This window comes from Anser anser (assembly GCF_964211835.1).
Source record: "Anser anser genome assembly, chromosome: 2".
Lineage (NCBI taxonomy): Eukaryota > Metazoa > Chordata > Aves > Anseriformes > Anatidae > Anser > Anser anser.
Window position 1 is genome coordinate 52556466 of NC_139721.1, and position 21489 is coordinate 52577954.

Sequence of the window (21489 nt, forward strand, 5' to 3'; positions counted from 1 at the left end):
TACTTAGAGACTTCAAGGAAATCTCATCCTATCCAGTCCCATTTGCTATGGTCATCCATGAAAACCCAAGAAAACCAGCTGTATGCACAATAAGTCTTTGACATTTACCATCAGGGTTTTACCTCTTGGTGAAATTTTCAGGCTCCTTATTCCAGGACCTTTTCCACTCCCCTGCACCATAAAACCTGGTGGAAGGAAGATTTGGCCAGCAGCGAGGATGGGGCATGGTCCCACTCCACATTGCTCCACAGTGGAGGGCTGGGGGCCTCAAAAACCACAGCCTGAAAATCTGTGCCCATGCTTCCAGCACACACAAAAATAAATGAAACCTACTCTATAACCCTTGGGAGCATGGCCAGTTAAGGTAACTAAGTAAGAAGCCTTCTCCCTGAACTACATGGGCTAAAATAAAACACAGTGGGTTAAAACTAATGGGGTGTGAACCAGAGGCTGTAAACACAGCGAGGACCTTGTTTCTTAGACACTGCAATGAAATCTCCTGTTTGCAGTGGAATCAAGAATATCTGAGTGCAGTACAGCACTCAGTAAGCAGGATGACATATGTATTTTTTTTTACCATTCATGAAAAGTATCATGCATAAGAGTCCTACTTTTCCATACTTCTCTTGTTCCAAACTTCTACAGTGAATTCTCCAGAGCAAGCAAATTATCACTGTCATCTCCTGCAAATACAACTGTCCCCAGCTCCACGTCCAGGACTAGACTTTTCTGCCCTGGTTAATCTCTTGCTGTCACTACCTTTCACTATCCAGCTCATGGCTTGGGCACATACTAAATGCATTTCACATCAGCAGTTTGAAGCTGAGCTGCTTTACTTGCATTGACAATCAGCATAACCTGACTCAAGAAGGTCTACAGCACCTTCCTCTCCAGAGCCACCTTCTCCATGGACTGATAAAAGGCATACAATGGAGCACAGATTTTCATTGTTCTTCATTGCCAATCATTTAACTTGTAATGAAAATAATACTGGTGGAAAGGTGCAGTTGCTCAGAGAAGCGGAGGAAGCTTTGCAGTCAGTGTCAAGTAACCCTTTGAATTACGGAGAGGGGAATGACTCATTTGCCAGACCTGATCCAAAAAATGTGAACCACCAGATGTGTTTGCTTGTAAAAGCACAGGTGCTAGGTTATTTACAAAACCTGCAAAGACAAAAATACTGAGGTTTTCCTGAAAAAAAAAAAAAAAAAAAAAAGGAACACACACAAACATTTCATCAATTTGAAAAAGTGAGGATGAAAAAAAGGCAGGTCAAGTTTCAAGCCTGGCAGCCCTGACACAGTTTTCCTTCCAGACATTTTTGAATTTCTAATGCAGCAGACAGCTAAATTTAACAACAGGGCTTTTTAAAATATTCACGTGAAGCAGAAAATTGACTGATTCTGTGCGAATTGAATGGTCATTTTAGAAGCAAAGTTCAAGCTTTTGACATGCAGGAAGGGAAGATATTTTAGAGCACTATCTTTGCATCATTAAAACATTTCAATGTGGAGTACTAACAGTGTTCCTGGATTTGATATAAATATCAGTTACATAAAGAAATAACTTATATACATGGCCTAGTCCCTAGGGTTACGTCGTTTAATGTCAAACTTCAGGTTTTTGCATCTCTGCAAATGTCAAGTTGTTTTCAGTAATGGAACTTCATGTGTTACGAGCCTGAGTAACTGCCTGAACCCTTTATGGGGTAAACACGTGGGTAATTCTTGTTCCAGAGACAGGATGAAGACGACTCTGAAACTTCAGCTCCCAGATGAGGTTTCATCACCCCAGGGGGAAGCAAGCTCCATGCTGCCTTATACACTGAAAGGTGGGGACAAGGGGGCTGTGGCCCCAAACCACCTGCCTCATAGCCCCCATGAGCAGGGGGCCCGGGCGAGGAGCACTCACACCACAGGGGCGTCCAGTGGGGCAGATCTCTTGCCCGTCAGTGACAGGGCACCCCCACGTTTCCTATGGACGGCTCTTGGAGGGGTTGTGACCACAGTGGAACGAGTGGTACTACAGCTCTTTAGTGGGTCTCCCACTGGGATCTTCCAGCTTGGGACACCACACTGGGGGCACCAGCTTTGTCCCTTTGTCACAACGGAGGCTGGAATCAATGAGAGAAGAGGCTTTGTAGCCCACCAGGCCTCTGCGAGGTGGCTATCCATATGTAAGAGACCACACTCACTGAGAAACCTAGGCCATGCCTAGTGCCAGCAGCAGACAACAGATAAAACTGTATGGAGAGCTAAAGGATTTTTTCAGATTCTAGGGTCTGGGAACACAAGAAGGAAATGTTTTCCAGAATCCCTGAAAGAAACACACAAACAATAACAAACTTACTTCGGATCTGCTTTTTGATTTCCTTGGCAGGGTCCAACCAATTCTGAAAAGAAAATGTTTCCTTTTTTCAATTTGAGTTAGAAAGTACAATCAACACCATTTCTAAAACAGTGCTATGAGACAAAGCTAGAAAACCTGCACGCCCACCCCTTCCTCTTTGGAGCAGCAGTAAGCAGGGATAATGGTAACTTTCAGCATGTAGAATCTGGATTGTTTCTGACCTTCCCAGAAGCTGGAGAGGGGCAAGGTTGAAATTAAAAAATATATATAAAAAAATAACAGAAACCTTTTTTCTAATGTATCTCCTGGGACAATGCCAATTAAATTTCTACAAGCTTGTTAATAATTTTTTAATTCTTTTTCTTGAATCGTGGAAGGGCTGGATGTGCTGAAAAGCCATGTCACAGACACACAAGTGTGCCATAGGGCATTGCCTCATTCGCAACCCCCTCCTAGCATGAGGGCACTGTGGAGAGTGGGGGGACCCGGGGCAGAGTTGCGGCCCAGCCCACCCCCATCCATGCCATCCGAGGCTGGTGGCTAGGCAGGAAGATAGCACATAAACCCAGTTAAGGAGGTGGGGGATTGTCACAGCGATGTGCTACTACTTCCCCTAATGCCAAGGAGCTTTGCTGGCTGAGACCAAGTTTCTCCAGAGGAGGCGAGCAGCAGCCTGGGGTCTCTTATTGCTGCTGCTGCAGCCAGAGCTTGCTGTTCATAGGGCACTGCCCCGGGAGAGATACTGGGAGGGAGAGACCCTGTGCCAGTGCCTCGTCCTCTAATGGAATCAAATTAATATTTAAAATGCCTCACACAGCCCAGAACATAAAGTTCGCCTCCCTGAGGAAAGTTCCACTTTGTCCAAAGAAAGAAAAACAGATGTATCATAGAAAAAATATTAAAGAAATATCAAACGGGCAGAACACAAAAACTCCCACACCCAACAAAAACAACCAGTTTGCAGCTGTCCAAATCCAGTCAGTGGTGCAAAACATGAGCCCGAAGAGTTCCAGCCATTTCCAAGCTTTCTGTAAAAGCACACTATGCGCCTCTATGAAAGGTGCATCAGGATTTCTGTTTTCAAATGTGACGTTATTGTCTGCCTGGAAGTTATCTGGCAGAGGATGGAGGTGAATTGCTAAGTACTCTGACATTAGAAATGTGCATGATATTGATCAATAAACATGGTGTCCGTTGGTTTTTAGCTGCTTAGCTCTGTAAAGTAACTGGTAATCTATAAATGTTTGGTACTTCTAAGCCACCCATTAGTAATGCATGCATTTTTTTCTTTCCAGTACAGGAAAGCATACCTATCTGGAAATGTACTTAAACATCTGCTTAACTTAACTAAGTATATGCTGAAGTGTTATCTTGGACTAGCATGAATCAAGTGTCTGCTTAAGTGACTTTCTGAAACAGGAACAAAATCCTCATATTTAAAAGTCTGTAAAGAAAGGGGAATAGAGAAACAAAAAAAACACCAATTTCTTTTGTATCATATATAACTGAAATAAAAAGGAAGCCTAGAAAATAAAGCTGTTGTTCTCACAGGACATAAAGAGTTAAAGAGGTAGTAATATCTCCAGCTTCATCAGGGAAGACCTTTGAGGACATACAAAGCACAAAATATCACCTGGTGATCTCTGCTGGACCATGGCATATCTTGCTAAGAAGTTTTGTTGCTGGATTCTTTCAAAATATTTGTCTTAAAATGCCCCAAAACACACACAGCATTTAAGTTAGCCTTTGATACTCTCTCTTTCATGTGTCCATAAAAATATGTTTATTACCCAAAGCTTAGATCATCTTGCACATGGCTAATACACAGTTCATTTAATGTTAAAGTTGAGCCATAGATATGCAGAATGAGATTCACTATTGCTGCTGACTGCTTCTGAAGACTTATGTCTTTAGCCAAATCAAACATAATGCATAAGACAAGGTAGGTCAAGATTTGAAGTCAAAACTTCTTAGCAGTGAAGCAACTCCTGCCTATCTGTATCCGAACCATCGTATTAAGTAAGCCATATTTGAATATTATATGCTTAAAAATATCTACAGAAATGTGAATCTGACTTTTATCTATGGCAGTAATGAAATAAATCATACTAGAAAGAGAGCCATGTACATGATTAACTTCTTTCATGTCATTAACAGCCCACACAGAGGTAAGCCAAGGAAGCCCAGGGGATGCTCTCAGGAGGTACAATCAGTTATAAAAAATATCATCTCTAGATACATATATGTAACTTGATGAGGAAGACAAAAACAGCTTTGGGATTGTTTGCAACTGTCTGGGGATGTATCAGGGGAGCTCTGATGTCCAACTGTCAGGCTGCTGAAGGCCAACCAACATTTTGTAGGTTACCTTTTGGTTTTCTGTGTCTCTGTATGTTAGCCCAAAGTAGTCTTTTTCCAAAAGATTCAGATGCTCACACACTTTGTCAAATAGCACTTGACCTCTGGAACGTTTCTGAGGGAAATAAACAAACAAAAAAATCACCTTTGGAAAATAAAGTAATATAACAATTAAAATAACACTTTTTATGTTTAATCCTCGAATTTGTAACCCAGACATGATTTATTTCAACTCTTCCATTTTTCAGACATATTGATCAGAGCTTCATAAGAATCTGCTGAATGGGGCAAATCTGTTTTTCATAAAAACTCAGGTCTTGTTGTGGAGTTAAAAGTAAGGCAGTACATGTCATGTTTCAAGTTTCAATTAAAAGAGCTCTTCTGTCTTTCAGAAATTGCAACTTCAAATTTATTCTGAGGTCATATCTCAATAAACCACAGTTCCCTTTGTTTGCAACAGCAGTGACAGGCAACGGTACAAAATATTCCCTCTAATGGATTATCAGAGATGTGACCTGGGGGCAATCCACTGGAGGAAAAGCCAAACGTGGAGACGTCTTGCTTCAGTAACATTGTCGACTGATTCCAGGATCCTTCTCTGTCTAATATATAGGGGAATGTAATATACCATCTACTGAAATCAATGAGAGCCTAGTATCTCACAGGGAATGCAATTAGGTAAGAAAGCAGTTTTCCGGTGTTCCACTCATCTTCTTTATTGCTAACATGTTATATGAAAAGATATCTCACTGTCTACAGCAAGAGCTCTTCGCAGAAGCATCATAGTCTCTCTCACATTGGACAGAAATAATTCAGGTCATTCTACTTCTTAGTGTTTTATATGACATTGAAAAAAAATCTTTAAAAAAAAATACACAGATAGAAATGTCCTCTTTATAAGCTACCCATGCCAACTTTAATATGCATTAGTTATGACAAAGAATTCAAAATTATTTGGGCCATCAGACATCGTCTGCTTCCCTACATGCACCTCAGCTAATGGAAAAACCTCACCACTTCATTTCAAACACACACACACATAAATATTTTAGTTGATGTCGGCCAGCCAGTTTCTTTATCTGTAACATACACATGACTTTAAGCAGAATGGAAATACACTAATTACTTCAAAAGCAACACAGAAGGCTGAAACAAAAACAGACATAATGCTTCTTCCAAACTCATCTTCATTAAAATAATGAGGACAAATCCAGAGCACTACAGAGATTGTTGTCTTCTGTCTACGCTATGCAGTGGCCATTTGTGGTCATGTTACGCTGAGTACATTCGTGACAGCCTGTCATTCCTCAAAGGTCACCCACTTGGACCCACGTCCCTTTGGCACTACATCACCCCACCAAAACAGCAGTTTCACCAGAGCCCCTTGGTGGGCACGAGCGCTTTCCTTCCCACTCCAGCTCTCTGAGCGATACAAACGGAGTGGAGGAAAATGTTCCTCTGTCAATACAGCTGCACCCATACCACACTGCCAGCCCAGCAGTGTTGGCCGGGCTGCGCAAATATTTCACAATCCAAACTGACAGGGCTATGCCAACAAAACTGCGGAGCCCAAAGCTGGCCTCAAACTATTTTAGAAGTGGTAAGCAAGCCAATAAAAAAGAACAAAATAAATAAATAAATAAAAATACGGTTGCTGTTTAACACTCGATAAAAACATTAGGAGCAATGATGGAGTAAATTGTGTAGCGGAATCTATTTTTCTGTTAAATTCAATATTTGTATTGAGGTTCCGATGGTACATAAGGCAGAGAAATATCTTCTGCAGTTTTATTGGTGGGGAAACTGAAGAATGTGGCTGTTACAGCCTAACAAGTGTTCTTCAGCTGAGAGAAACCAGCCACATAAATGTACTGAAGCTGTACTGCATTAACTTCATTTACTGTGCCTTATAATATCATTTGTGCAACCAGCTCTAGGCTTGTCACATGCTTCCAGCCCTGTATCAGGAAGCATAAATAAACCCCAGCTCCTTCATAATCTCAAACAAATGTTTAGTTAATTCTTCAATCCCCAGATCTGGAAATAAATAATGGAGCTTGATGGTTTTAGATTTGCTGCTCCACTGAGATGGCTCCACTACTGTGTGCAGAGAGGAACAAAGCCAGAGCCCTCAAGCCAAAACAGTCACACCTCTGCTACAAACAAGCAATGCCATATTTTGCCAAATTTCTTGCCTTTCTACTTGATAACAAAGTGTTTATATCAAATAAAGAGGAATAAGCAGGTTACCTGCTTCCCCACCGCACCATTTACATTTGAATTGTGACACTTCAACACTTCAATGTCCTCTTCAGGAGTCACACAAGGTCAACACAGGAGCTGTTTTATGTGGCCGATCTGTACAGCCACACAGATGTCAGCTTTGAGAAACAGCAGCTAGCAGCTGCAAGGTACGACGCTTTCATAGGGAACTGTAGGAAAGAGTTGTGTATGGCTGCGTTGTAATAAAAACGCTCATCATTTCTTGTTTGGCTACACACTGTGGGCAAGTGAGATTAAATACAGCAAGCCTGGAATAACTTGCATGGCTTGTTTTTTGCCCATGACAAAATCTATTCTCTTCCTTCCCTAGGAAGATGCCCAAGCTGCACTCAGCCAAAATTCCAATTTCACAAAATTCCTGCTGCATTTGAACACTGGTAAGTTTTGCTGATGCTGCAGGAGGGCTTCAGAAACTCCACATGTACCTGACAGTCTTTCCTGACAAGGATGCTCTCTTCACTGTGTGTCAACCTTACCAGGACGACTTCTGTCCACAGAAAAGCCCATCAGTGTTAAGACAGAGGAGCTGCTGCCTGAATGTCACTTCCCAGGTAAGAGCCAACCCGTGTGCTACCACCAGCACAGGATTTAAGGGGCTCCTATCACTTGGGGGTGCACGCTGCCTGGAAATGGAGCCATCACTGCTGCCTTTGTAGAGCAAAAAAACACAGTGAGGGGAGGCTACTGCATAAATCCATGGGAAATTAAGAGGTTTAGCTGGGAATATATACTTAAAGCAAATGAACAGACCTCCCACGCTCCTGTTAATTACTTTTATTTTACCATGCAATCAAATAAGCATGACAGATAAGGCAATAGGTATCATTGCTTTGGCAGGGAGAGAGGGAAGGAGAGGTGAAGTAGAGAAAGGCCAAGTTATAAAATCATATTGCTCCTCAACCCACGCTAAACCTTTGCCTTCCACCATTTTGGGGGTGACAGGGCAATCACAGCTTAATATCAAAAATGTAAAGCAATTCTCAACAGGTCAAAAACTGTGCCTATTGCCTTTGCAATGCTTTTAGTGGATCAAAAAACAAACTCCATGCTATAACATATTGGCCATGTAACTGAAGAGTTGTTGTGAAAGGTAAAAACATGGGATGAGTCTCCCCCACAGATATTCTTAGATACGTTTCAGGCATGAATGGGATGAAATGAAATGTAGAGATGTGAAAAAGAGGCACTTTGCTCAAGCTTTGGGGAATCGAGACCACATAAAGAATGCAAAGCATACATTGCACAGTATAAATGAGTACAGAAGTCAGGGAGCAAAAGCTTTACACTTTTCACGGACTCTTCCCTGCAACTCTGTAAAGCCCACAGCTCTCGCTTGAAACCGAAATCGGAAAAAAACAGCCTCCTGGTCAAGCTCACAGTGAAAAGAGCCAACAGCAGTAAACTTGGCAGGTCTGCACCCGCCAGTAATTCCCACACGCAAGGGAGAGGAGAAACAGCGGTCTTTCCTCGCCAGCTTCTCCTCTGGTTTTGGACCTGAGCCTCTTCCTCCTCGGGAGGCAGAAGGCCACAAAAGGCTCTCCGGGTCCCTAATTGGCTTCCTCAGAAACAGCCCAGGCTCAACCCTCTCCACGTCGACTTCTCATGCCGCTGCTGCTGTTCCGCTCCCTGTCCCCAGCTCCCCCAAGCCTGGTTCTACAGCTCTCTTGGCCAGCCAGCATCGCTCACCCTATCTGACACCTCCCTTTCCTCCACTTCTCCCCTTCACTGCCTGACTTTTGCCACTTTTCCACAGCAAGCCCTTGCTCACTCTGCCCCCCCAACCCATGCAATGCCCTAATCCACCCAGGGGACGCTCTTCCCTTCTATATCTTTGCTGATGATGACCTTTTTTTCTGCAGCACTGCAAAAGAAATAAAATGGTTGATTCTACTAAAATATGTATTTCAGCAAAAAGAGCAAGTACTTGGTGGATGGAACAAGCACGTATGTCCCCTCCCTCATCTGTGATGTTTTAAATTCAGGGAACTTCTCCAGCCAATATCCCTCACACCCCTGCCCCATTACAAGCCCGCCAGACCAAGGTAACACATTGTACACTATAGAGAATGAGGACCTGAAAAATTCGGTACTTCATTTTAGCTCTGTGTGGATAACAAGATTATTACAAAGTTAATTATTCTCACCGGTGAACATTTGGGTACAACGTCTGGTACTTCTTAATGCAGAAAAATGAAAAAGTTTTCCTTTATTATGATTAAACCCATAAGCTGTAATGTACTTAAGATGAATGGACATTATTAAAGTGAAAAAATGTAAGCCTTTGTTATTCATACTTTGTCATTTCAGTCACGAAATATGTATTGCACATTAATATAATCAGAGAATCACAGGAGGGTTGAGGTGGCAGGGACCTCTGGCGGTCACCTGGTCCAAGCCCCCTGCTCAAGCAGGACCAGTGAGGGTCAGGATCATCAGGTCCAGCTGGGTTTTGAATATCTCCATGGATAGAGACTCCAGAGCCTATCTGGGCAACCTGTGCCAGTGTTTGGCCACCCTCACAGTAAAAGTTTTTTTGTTTGTTTGTTTGTTTGTTTGTTTTTTCCGTTTAAATGGATTTTCCTGTATTTCAATTCTTGCTCATTGCCTCTTGTCCATTTGGCACTGCTGAGAACAGTCTGGTTCTGTCTTTACTCTTCCCATCAGGTATTTGTACATACTGATGAGATCCCCCTGAGCTTTCTCATCTCTAGGCTGAACAGTTCTAGGTCTCTCAGACCTTTTCCTCACAGGAGAGGTGCTCCAGTCCTGTCATCATCTTTGTGGCCCTTCCCTGGACTCTCTCCAGTATGTCCAGGTCTATCATTTCTTGGGTGAGAAATGACCTAGCACTCCTGGTGCAGCCTCATCAGTGCTGAGCAGACGGGAAGGATCACCTCCCTTCAGCTGCTGTTAGTACTCTGCCTAACGTGGCCCAGAATGGCACTGGCTGTCTGTGCTGCTAGGAAACACTGTTGACTCTTGCTCACCTTGTTGTCCATCAGGACCCTCAGGTAATACCCCCAGATGAAGCAATCAGGCTACCAAATCCATATGCTATTATGATGTGATAAGCAACTAGGAAAGTTGCATGGGAAATGAGCAACCAACAATTTAATATAAAGATGTAACACCACCCTCCTTGTCATGTAGGCGCTGTAAGACCCTGTGAACCATCTTTGCTATTTATTGTGATATAAGAAGAGATCAGGGAGATTTAAAATACTATGTGCTGGATGGTGCTTCCCAGACTGGAAGCTAATTATGCCAGAGGAAACTTTTCAGGATCCAGAACTGCTTGCCTCCAATGGGTAAATTTTGGTTCTTTGCAGGCCGGGAAACACCATCTGTCAGAAACATCTCCTTCAGGCTGCTGTGGCTCCTGTTTCAGCAATCCTGTGCTGCCCCTGAACCACCACCATTCGCAATTTGCAGGCTGCCATCTGCACCTCTGCAGCCACTAAGGGGTTAATCATCCTACACCTGATTAAAGCGTAGAGTGTTGGCCTACTCTTGTGCTCTATTTTTATTCACTAGTAGATTACCCTCCTCTCACTGATAGGGAAACAGTATGTGCAGCCGAAGAGCAGAAAACAGCCCTCTCCGCTTCCTAGAAATTAAAGCTATTGCAACCCCCGAAGTGTTGCAGTTTTAGCGTGGTTCTATTTTTGCAGACAATGCTGCAGTCTCATGTGTATGCAAAACGCTGAGCAAGGGCTGGGGGAGGAAGCTGTCTACAGCATGCAGGTATGCCAGTGCTGTCTGAAAGCAATTACAAGCGATCACATCGAGGGCAAATTTTACAGGCAAGGAAAAACCCAAAGATCGAGTCCCCCAGCCAAGCAGCTATAATGGGATTCGTTTGTGCCACCCACACCCATCATCTCTGCTGCATAGTACCTACAAGGTCAGGGCAACCCACCGAGCTGAATCTTTGCCTCCCTTTCTGTTCAGTCAAGGAGCAGAGACAAATAGATACCACAGCTGTGGACTTGGATTTCAAATGGAAAGTGTCTGCACATTTCTTTCTGCACGAATACATATGCAAACATAACATTGCCGCCTTCCTCAGGAAAGCTGTCAAGCTGCCAGTGAACAACGCAACACTAGCACTGGCCTGGCGTTAACTTCTGTACAATTACTGTAATAACTCCAGTGGGCATGATCGCTGGAAGAAGGACAAACAGATTAGGATCATGAAATCCCGGTAGAAATAATTGGTCTTTAAATGATGTTGAGGTTATCTGGTTCACATTCCTAATTAGCATTTGCACTTTCCAATGGGTCTCAATAATACTCTGTACAAATGTGTGTGCTGGCTCCAGTCTTGCATGGAGTAATGCGTTTTGGCATGTGACTGTACTAGCCTCTTCTTTTCCCCTCGTTCTTTTCAGTGGAGAAGTATTAGTTATTTTTTTTTTCATTTACAATGCACGATGAAAGAGTTTCTAATTGTGTCCAAAGAGCATTTTGCAAGATTTTCTGTTAACACCTCAGTTTCTACACTGCGCAGGCCACGATGATGGTCTCCTCTATGCAAACGCAAGGAGTACTCACATAAAATTTGAGACACATATGGCATCAAATAAGTAACATACACAAGGCGGAACTTTCATCCTCCCCATCCTGCAGCTTCTGCAATTACTCTTGCAACACAAACAAGTGTAAATGATTAGCTGGTTAGCAGGAATACTTTGTACTTGCCGCAGCAAGCACTCTCTTCCCACAAACTCCCCCAGCTGAGATACCTACAGTAAGCAAGCCTCAGAGTGGCTGAATTCCAGCCTCCTGACAGCGTTCGCATTCTTTGCTCATGAATTACCCATCGTACACAAAAATTGGCCCAATCTCGGAAAAAAACATGACTTGCGCCAATAGTCATTACTTGCTTGTAAAGGGGGCAAGTGCATGCAAGTTTCCAAGATCACTTTAGTAACGAGAACTCCATCTCTGTGGAAGGATCTCAACATCATGAATAAATCATAATGTAATGTGCATATGCAAATATGTGCATAATTTAATACACGTAATATGTGTATGTGCAAACACATGCAACCTTACAAGTAAATAAATGTGCTGTGTGGTTCCAAATGTGGAGGAGCAGATGACCATGTCACAACTCCATCTATGCAGAAACAATCACTGGTCCTAAACTCAAGCAATAATTCTGGTAAAAAGCATATTTTTATCTGTGTGTGAAATAAAAATCTACTCGCTATGACATTGCCTGTATTGTTTTGAGATAAGTTTGATCTGGCCAACATACAAAGGGCTGAACTGAGAAATTCTAGAAGCTAATCACTGCATTCTAGGACAAAACATTTCCAAATAGAGAAAATGTATTTTTTGAACTAATCTGTATTTTTCATTAGAAGATGAAAAAAAAAATAGCAGGGGGTTAATTTTCCTCAAGGAAGATAAATGTAAGAAGCCATTCTAAAGAAGTTTGACTTCCTTTTACTTTCACATATTCATACGTTGCATCGTTAGAGGATTTTCTCTTGGGCTGTTTACTCTCTCCTCCACAGTTTCTCTCCACTGGGAAAAGATGATGAAGGAGAAAGGTGACAGAGGAGAAAAGAATCCACAAATTTCTTCAAATCTGTGGTTTCACAAATGAATCCCTCAGCAGGAAGCTAAGTGTGCAGCATTCAGGAAGAAAAATAGGATGAAGAATCTTTCCTGGAGTGTTAATTGGCAGAAAATCAGCAAGTTTTCCTCCGGTTTAATGAAGTGCATCTTACAGAAAATGTGTATAACTAACAGGATGAGATCTTTTCAAAGCAAAACATGACTCAACCATTGGAGTTTAGCCCCCTAAGTCCCTTGCTGCATTTGCTGAAAATGGTAATGAAAGTTCCAGAAAAGCCAACATTTTGTTTTCTCTGTAAGTTTAGTATGCTGAGACTGATGTTATGTGCATTACATAAAACATTTGAAAGAAAGCCACCTCTGCTACTCAGCAAAAACTTTGCTGAAGTTACTTGTACAATGCTGTGCAACGAAGTGGCAAAGCAAACAAATGGACAGAGCAAACAACAGACATCCCACTGCCATCTCGTATGTAGACAAACAGACAAAAAACTAAATGACAAAAGAAACAAACTAATCTGGTGTTTTTACTTCAACTATTATATGTTTCTTGAAGAAAAATCTTAGCTTTGGTACACAGAGACTATTATAAATGAACACATATGAGGACACATATCTCCTGGATGTACATAACGACGTAATACTCTCTATTCAGTTTGTAAGCAGTTTATGCAGCACAGGTAGGAGATACTGAACAGGAACTTTCTGATAGCATTTTGGGAGGCAAAGCAAACAAAGGCAATGAAAATAATAAGTTTTCAGTGAAACACATTCATTTTTTGGTTCTCAAGATGATATACTGTTTAATCTTTCATCTACTTCACTATAACTACAAACTAAAATTCATTGGTAAACTGCATATGGAAATGTTCTAGGTCACAATTCCAAATACAATGTATTGCATAAACAATTTAGCCAAATGTGTGGAGAACTAAGAATTAGACATTTAAAACCTTTCGTTTAATAAAAGCTATGATGAAAATACTTTTTTTTTTTTTCAGTGTGAATGTATTTCATCCAAAGAAGTGCTTTGCCTGAAAGCTGTATGCCAATACGAGCTCTCCAATTGTTCTCTTTATGAAGATTTCTACACAAGGACCCACACGTACATCAGTGTAGCTGACTAATGTATGTAAAAGTTTGAAATAAAAAATGCAATATTATTCTGTCTACCTCTGCTTCTTAATTTAGAACTCTATCCCATACTGCTGTGCACATACAAATGAATGCCACATAAGAGAAACATACAGTAGACTAGAAGGTATTCTGACATACAGTGAAGACTGATTTTCTTTTACCTCCTCATCATGGTGGTTCTATAATTTATCATCTTTTTGATATTTATTGTGTATAGAACACTGAAATATATTACTGTTCCTAAAAAGAGCCATTTTGGACAGCTACCTCCTAAGTATTTAATTCAAGTATTTAGATAAATAGATAACACTGTCTGTGCTATAGTTACATACCTGCACCTAGTATCAGTGACATTGTATAACATGACACAGTTTTTATCAGGGCAACCTTCTTTAATACTGTTTGAGCTTGCAATCCTAAAGAGCCAGCACTAATCTAAAAAAACTGAGGGGACTGCTAAATCCCTGTAAGAAGATTGGTGACCTAGTCCTGACGCTGGAATCGAACCAAATTAGGGTCTTTGCCTTCTACAGCAGCAGCAGAGATCACACTAACACCGGTATCACATGAGCTCTAAGTGTACTCGTGGGTGTGCTACACAGTGTGCATGTTTACGAATAAAGCCTACACTTTGTACATGGCAATGCTAAGCTGCAGGAGGTGGCACCTGAGGAATAATAAATACTCTGGAGCATGTCTTTATATATTGAAGGGTTTTATATATTGAACAGTTGCATGTGCACAACTGAAGAAATGCATGTCAAATGTGATGACTACCGAATGCTTAGGTACCCCAAATGCATCGGCATAATTCATACTGCAAGAACTGAGATCTAGTAACAGCTTACAAGAATTCCCCTCCAATACTGGAAAAAAAAAAATAAATAATGGCCACTATTTCTCAAACAGCAGTTCAATTCTCAGCACATTCATTAGTCTCACACATTTGCTAAATCCTGTCATACAATAATAAACCATATTCCATCATTTTGGAGGCTTTTCAAGAGAGAAAGTACTACCCTTGCTCAGTATGCTGGAGCACACAGATTGTTTGGGTCTGGTGTTTAACCAGACAGACAGCCGATCCATTTGCCTTCTGACTGCACTCCCTCCTGCAAGAAGATCTGCAGTAACTCAAGCAGGTCTGTTGGGACCCAATACAGCAGCTGAGGCTTTCCAGTGGGGGGTGTAAAAATAAATATTTTCCTTATTTTCCCAGGTCTTGGATGAGCTCAGCAAATGTGCATCTCTCCTGTGTAACCACTGTGTAACTGTGCACAGGTGTATCATCACGGGGAACACACCACTACCTGCACCATACATGGTTACTGGCATCTATCAGCAAAAATCAACCATAAACATCGGGTTTATTTTCAACTGAAAAAAGCCCCACTGTAAACATAGTCAGATTTAAAGTGTAATCTTGCCATATGAATTTAAAAGCCACAGAGCTCTCCCTGACCTACATTGCCAGGCTAGAGGGGAAAAAAAAAAAAACCATCACACAGAAACCACAGCACAGAAAGACACTCCTGAGACAGGAGAGGCACCATGAGGATCAGGCTTTTAGATCTGGGGTACCTTAGAGAGCTTCACATCATCAGTGCTGGGGTTGTCAAGAAAAATAACTTAGCCTGTTCCCTGTGGTTGTAAACTTCACCTGAGCTTTTTCCCCTTCACACCAAACCCATTTCTGCCAGAGCAAGATCAACCATGAAAGACAAATCTCTGCCCACCACTGCTTTCCGTCGCACGCAGGTGTTTCCTCACTGCCCAGTCCTATCTCTGGTATTTTGTTCTCTCTGTCAACAGGCAGGGGTAACAAACCATACAGGCAGCTCAGCGAACACTGCATGGGGCTCACCTGGAAAAATCACTCCTATGAGGTGTCAGGATTTTATGAGACGGCTAATACTTTTAGGGGATGATAAAGTGAGCACTGACTAGGTTTTGCTCTGAAAACAGCAACTCTAAGTGTTAACATGGGGACAGCACCTATAAAATAGGAACAACTAGCAACAGAGTCAGCGATTAGGTTAGACTGGATGGTTGGGAGCTGTAACACGTAACAGGCACCTGAGTAACTCAGAAAGAGGCCAGTAAACACCACAAAAAGCAGGGAAGTTTGGCAAAAGTGGGACTGGAGCAGGGACAAGAAAATCACCAGCGTCACTGGGAGAATGGGAATGTGGGGTAAATAGGGAACAGACACAGCGTCCAGAAACAGCAGGAGGCATTAAAATCTGAGCATCAGTTTGGGGAAGGGAAAAGGGGTAAGCAAAGCCTTTCTCTTGTGACATGTGTGATTAATTTTCCAGTAGTACTTAAAAAACACTTGCAGAGACTGGGTGCTGGCTGCACCCCTGTGAAAAAACTGCAGGCTGGCCAGTGTGAGCCAGGCAGCACATCTGGAGAAGACAAATGTGGATGCATTGATGCAGTCTCACCATCGGCAAGGACGGTGACAAGGACAGGAGCCCCGCTCCCTGTCCACTGAGAAGAACAAAGAAGCAGCACAACGCTGAGGTTGGACAGGCACTGGAGCAGACAGACCTCTATCACTCCGGGGTAAAAGATCATCCCAGGTTAACCAGCAACTGGCCTGCAGTAGCTGGGTTTGAGTGTGCGTGACCAAAACCAACTAACTACATAAATACAAGTCTGCCAGATGGAAAACAAGCTCCTGTTGCCTGGCTTATTTCCAACTGGTTCACCAAGGGGAGAGAACCAGAGACAACATTTCACTTGGAAGTTTTCAGTTAATGATTTATTCTCTACAAAGTGCAATTTCAGGGCAGTTGAAATTATTTGTCAATGTAGGTCTAGCCCTCTTGATAGTTTACACCATTATGAAAAATGGCTGTTGCCTCCAAAGTATCAAAATGAAGATGTTTGTCTCCTAAACCCATCATTTTACTGCTCAAATCATTTTCAGAAACTATTAACAAAAGACAAGAGGACTAGATGCAAAAAGAAGATGTCAAGAGCACGTGTACAATACTTTTTTTTTTTTTTTTTTTTTAAATTTAAAGTTCTGGTATTTATTCTCACTGTAACCATGTCCTCTGCTGTGCTGAAAGGCAGAATTTAAAGCCCAACCTGCTGCTTACTTGGTACCACATCTGAAACAGTGACTTGGCTTTAATTCTTGGTTCTCCTTCAGTCTCTATAAAACACTTGTATATTAACTGAAGGAAACACAAGAGACCCAGCTGTTTTATCATTTAGGTGCATTTCCCCACCAGGTTATAACAGATTTTGCCCCTGAATACCACGCAGCCCAGACGTTCCCAGCTGCGAGGAGCTCAGAGGTGCCACACCGGCATTCTTGGACTTTTTTTTTTAAATTTTGATTTATTTATCTTCAGTGAAAAATTTAAAAAAAAAAAGGAAAGAAAAGCTCTAAAGGAAGCCCAAACATTTTTATTTTTGTTTCAATTACCAAACTTAAGCAAAAAAAACTTTTCTGCTCAGCCTCATGGTTCATTGGTTCATTATTATAAGCTGAAGAACATGGATATTGATTTCCAGAACATTATGCTTCCTGAATTGACAAGTATTTTAACTCATAAAAAGCCACACATTGTATTTTTAAAAAGTAAGCCAGAAGAGTTGTATATTAACTCTATTCAGTTGGAACATACTCAGGCAATACTCAGACTCCTACTGACATGTGTCAGGTAAGATAGATCTTAACTGAATCCCCTGGCTAATCTAAGTCAGCCTTAATTAGCGGGTCTGGGGACAGAAAACATTCTGTATAATGCCGACAACGCATCTCAGCCCAGTCACATTTACTGAAACACGTCCTAGGTAAGGAACAAAAACCTAACGCGAAGCTGTTCTTATTAAATTAACTGAAATGTAAGCAGAGAGTAGGTCAAAAGGAAAAGACTTATTAAAAAATTCCCTCTTGCACTCAGTAATAAGTTTCACATGTAAGGCCATTTGCACGAGACTGTGTGGAATTCATTAAACAATTAAAACGTGCAGGGGGTAACTGAAACTGTACCCTTCAGAAAGCAGAGCGCATATTATTACAGCAGTTTCCTTCCTGACCTTAACGTCTACCTCAAAACGAGTAAGAAAGGCAACGTTATTGAACTGTCCGTGGCAAAGCAGAGCACACGTCTGCCCTGAGACAGCTCCTGGGGAAGGGAGGGCTGGCTCCAGCCACTGCACCGGGCAGGGGGACAGCGGGGCTGCTCGTTCTGCCACTGGTGTACCGAGACATGGGAGGATTTTTCCTCCGGAGGTAGTATTACAAGCCAGATGTGGAAAACCAGGAGAAGAAACACATGCAATATTGAAGTCATCACTTTTGCTTTTTTTTTTTCTGGCAATGGTGGCAGAGCAAAAATAAGTCTGCTCATTCTTTACTCTTCAGGTCTGTCCTATGACCATCCTTACTCTCGAATTTATTACAGAAAGCATCCTTACACCCTCACTTTCTCATGAAAAGAAAAATTCCTGTGAAACACAGTACTCCATGCTATATGAGAAGCCATTCACTTCAAGCCCATTTTGCAAGGAGGAGTTTCAGCACATACTTGTGCAGGGCAGACAGTGACCTGTTCATTCCAGCCGGCCTCTGTCCAAGCCATAAACCCTGGTTTGAAATCTATGGAAATACATCTCACCCCTTCCATTCAAGTATGGTACTCTGAAGGCCTCTGAGGTTGTGGGGAAACTGACTGCTAAGAAAATGGGGTCTTGATTAGGCAGGACCCTCACAGAAGTGTAGAAGGGGCTATTGTACTGGTCAGCAGATTAATGCTTCGGTGAAAGTAGAAGCTTGACAGAAAACCGCATGTAAAAAAAACAGTGTATTTTTAACAATCCCCTGCTACCTCAGCTGACCCCCATCCACCAAGAAGAGGGGGTACTAGTAATGCTTCCTGAGATGCTGGATTTCCACGCTCTCCACAGTATCTGAATTACATGGCAATTCAACCTGTCTGATAGAGGGCTGCAGGGATGCCACAGCAAGGTTGCCACGGAAACATTTATTTTCTTTCACCGTTCTCCTGTACAGTCATGAAGTCCAAGTGGTAGAAGAACGAAGAAAGAGTATAAATTACCAATGGGCTCAGGCAGTTGAGCCCTTGAAAATGAAATCTAATTATTTTGCCATTTATTTAGACAGATTATGTTATAGCTTTCTGATCTCACTCTGTGATTAATAACTTGTGTATGTTTAGAGCAGAAATTAAGATAAATTCTGACCTGTTTTAGAAAAACACTTCAAATTAAGCAACATATAAGGAAGAGAATGACAGCTTGTTCCACTTCAATCTTTTAATTAAAATGCAGCAGTCTATATAGCAGAAAAACAAGATGAGGCAGAGAGGGAAGTGGAGAGGGATAAATCCTAGGAATAGTGCAATTGTACTAAAGCACTTGAAGACCCCTACTTACAGCGGGAGGAATTTAGAAATAAGTTACTTCTGCTTGTTTTCCTGTACCTTAGGAAAAACCTCAGCTAGTGCATTCACCGTCCTTTTTAAGGTTTTCTGAAATCAAGTTACAGTCTTGGATCTTCCTTTGTTGGTCTGAAGAACTAAACAAGTAAATGCAATATATAGGCCTACCTTGCTTTACAGAGAAGCCTTCAGCATCCTCTTTGCCAGAGCAGCTTTGGCCCCAGCTATGGGCTTGGCTGCTTTTGAGCAGAAGCATTTCTGATCCTGGTGCCAGCTGGGGAGCACAATGAACAGCACAAGAAGAACTGCTTCCAGGAGGGGTGGGCACCTCGTTTGAAATCACGGGCCAGCATCCATCTGAGCAGGCTGTGACAACTGCTGTGTCTGAGCGCCCCTGAGAAACCTCCAGTTGCTTTAGGACATGAGGGAGGCATGTACTGAACCCAAGGCTGCTCTGCTTTGACGCTGCTGGTGACAACATCAGCAACAACTCTGCTCCAAGAGCCAACAGCTGTTCCTGGACAGGTGAAGCCCCATTAGGTGGCCATCCCACCTCGGAAAGGAAACACGCCTCTTAAATAAGCCTGCTGCTACCATCCACAAGCTCCCAGCCGAGAACTGCAGTAGCGGTGCAGATGGTAACACTTCTGTTTTTTGGTTTTGGAGGAGGATGAATTAACAGGTTGGATTAGCTATTTAACCTGGTTTTGGCTCGTAATGTCTTACTGCATGAAAGACTTTCTGGGTCAGGATAGATACAACACACTGGCAGTAATAGTGCAGGGCCACAGGAAGAATCTTTCATCTGGCATTTGCTTAAGATCTTTCCAATGAAAGGGTACCACATTAGATAAATTGCTGTTAACCTCCCCTTTGAAGTTAACACTACATTTTCCACTACACTACACTAATACCTCCACTACGTTTTCCTCTGCAGATACATCTCATACAATATGAAAAGACCCTGGTGCCACATATGCAATGTACTGGGCATGAGAGAGACTGAAAGGAACAGTGGAAGGCAGTAAAGACTGTCAGCAGTGGATAGGGAATAGGAAAGAGGGGTTTGTGAAACAAAGAACAGCAAGGGGATAATGGATTAACCAAACCTGTCTCAGAAGCATCTCAATCTGTGAGAGCATGTGCAATTTCGGCTGTCAGGTCTTTAACTGGATGAACACATAATTGATAAGCTGTAGGTTGTGCTCTACTTGAGAGCAATAAGCTTCTTTAAATGATATGAATATTTAATGTATATAAAAGCATTTGTCTTTTGCAGAGCACTCTATAGAGCTACTGATGGATTCTATAATGATCCCCCTGACTAGGGAATGCACTTCCAGAGGGATAAATAACTGGCGTACGTCCAAGTTAAGATTCACTGACAGAACTGGTATTCTAGCCCAAAAGAAGGTTTCTAAATTTCCAGTCCTTCTAGATTACACCGCTTTTCAGCCTTCAGTAGGTAGAAGCATAACATACAGACAGAAATGGAAGACAGGAGCTGGCAACACAGGATGACGTTTCTCACTCACATCCACTGATTGTCACATCCCTACCCTGGGCCACTGTCCACGCTGAGAGATGCAGTTACGTGGGTAAAACTCATGAAATGGGAACACTAAATATTTGATTGGCGTGTCCCTGCCCGCCCTTCTTTTTAAGGAATTCACCTTGGGGAATTTACTGACCTCCATAATTTGTTAGGTCTTTGAATACACCAAGATGTATTTTTTTCAGTTTAAAAGTATATAGTAAGCTTACTTGTGGGGTATCTTTAAAACATGATAGTTTTTTTTGTTTGTTTGTTTGTTTTTTTTTGTTTTAAAGTGGCATTATTTCAAGGAATCATAAAGGTTGGAAAAGATCTCCAAGATCATCTGGTCCAACCATCCCCTTACCACCAATGTCACCCATTAAACCACGTCCCCAAGCGCCACATTCAACCTTTCCTTGAACACCCCCAGGGACGGTGACTCCACCACCTCCCTGGGCAACCCGTCCCAATGCCTGACTGCTCTTTCTAAGAAGAATGTCTCCTCATTTCCAACCCAAACATCATCTGGTGCAACTTGAGGCCATTCCCTCTAGTCCTATCACTAGTTATCTGCAAGAAGAGGCCAACCCCCAGCTCCCCACACCTTCATTTCAGGTAGCTGTAGAGAGCAATAAGGTCTCCCCTGAGCCTCCTCTTCTCCAGACTAAACAACCCCAGTTCCCTCAGCCTCGGTCCCTCCTAAGACTTTTAAGACTTGATTATTTCTCAGACTGCAGCACCATTTTTTTTTTATATGAAACAGCAACAGAACTTTATTATTACCCAGAATTCCTGTAACAGAACTTCATCTTC

At 42.2% G+C, this 21489-nt stretch overlaps 1 protein-coding gene across 40 annotated transcripts in view; it reads right to left on the reverse strand.

Annotated features, from left to right (window-relative positions):
• EPB41L3 (erythrocyte membrane protein band 4.1 like 3) overlaps positions 1–21489 on the reverse strand; it is a 139124-nt gene that overhangs the window by 36306 nt on the left and 81329 nt on the right. For all 40 annotated transcript variants that reach the window (XM_083824014.1, XM_083823997.1, XM_083824019.1 and 37 more), the window contains exons 4-5: positions 4718–4822; positions 2350–2392 (exon numbers count right to left, since the gene is read on the reverse strand). In XM_083824014.1, coding sequence (XP_083680140.1) covers positions 2350–2392; positions 4718–4822 — 148 coding nt within the window. The remainder of the gene's footprint in view (positions 1–2349; positions 2393–4717; positions 4823–21489) is intronic.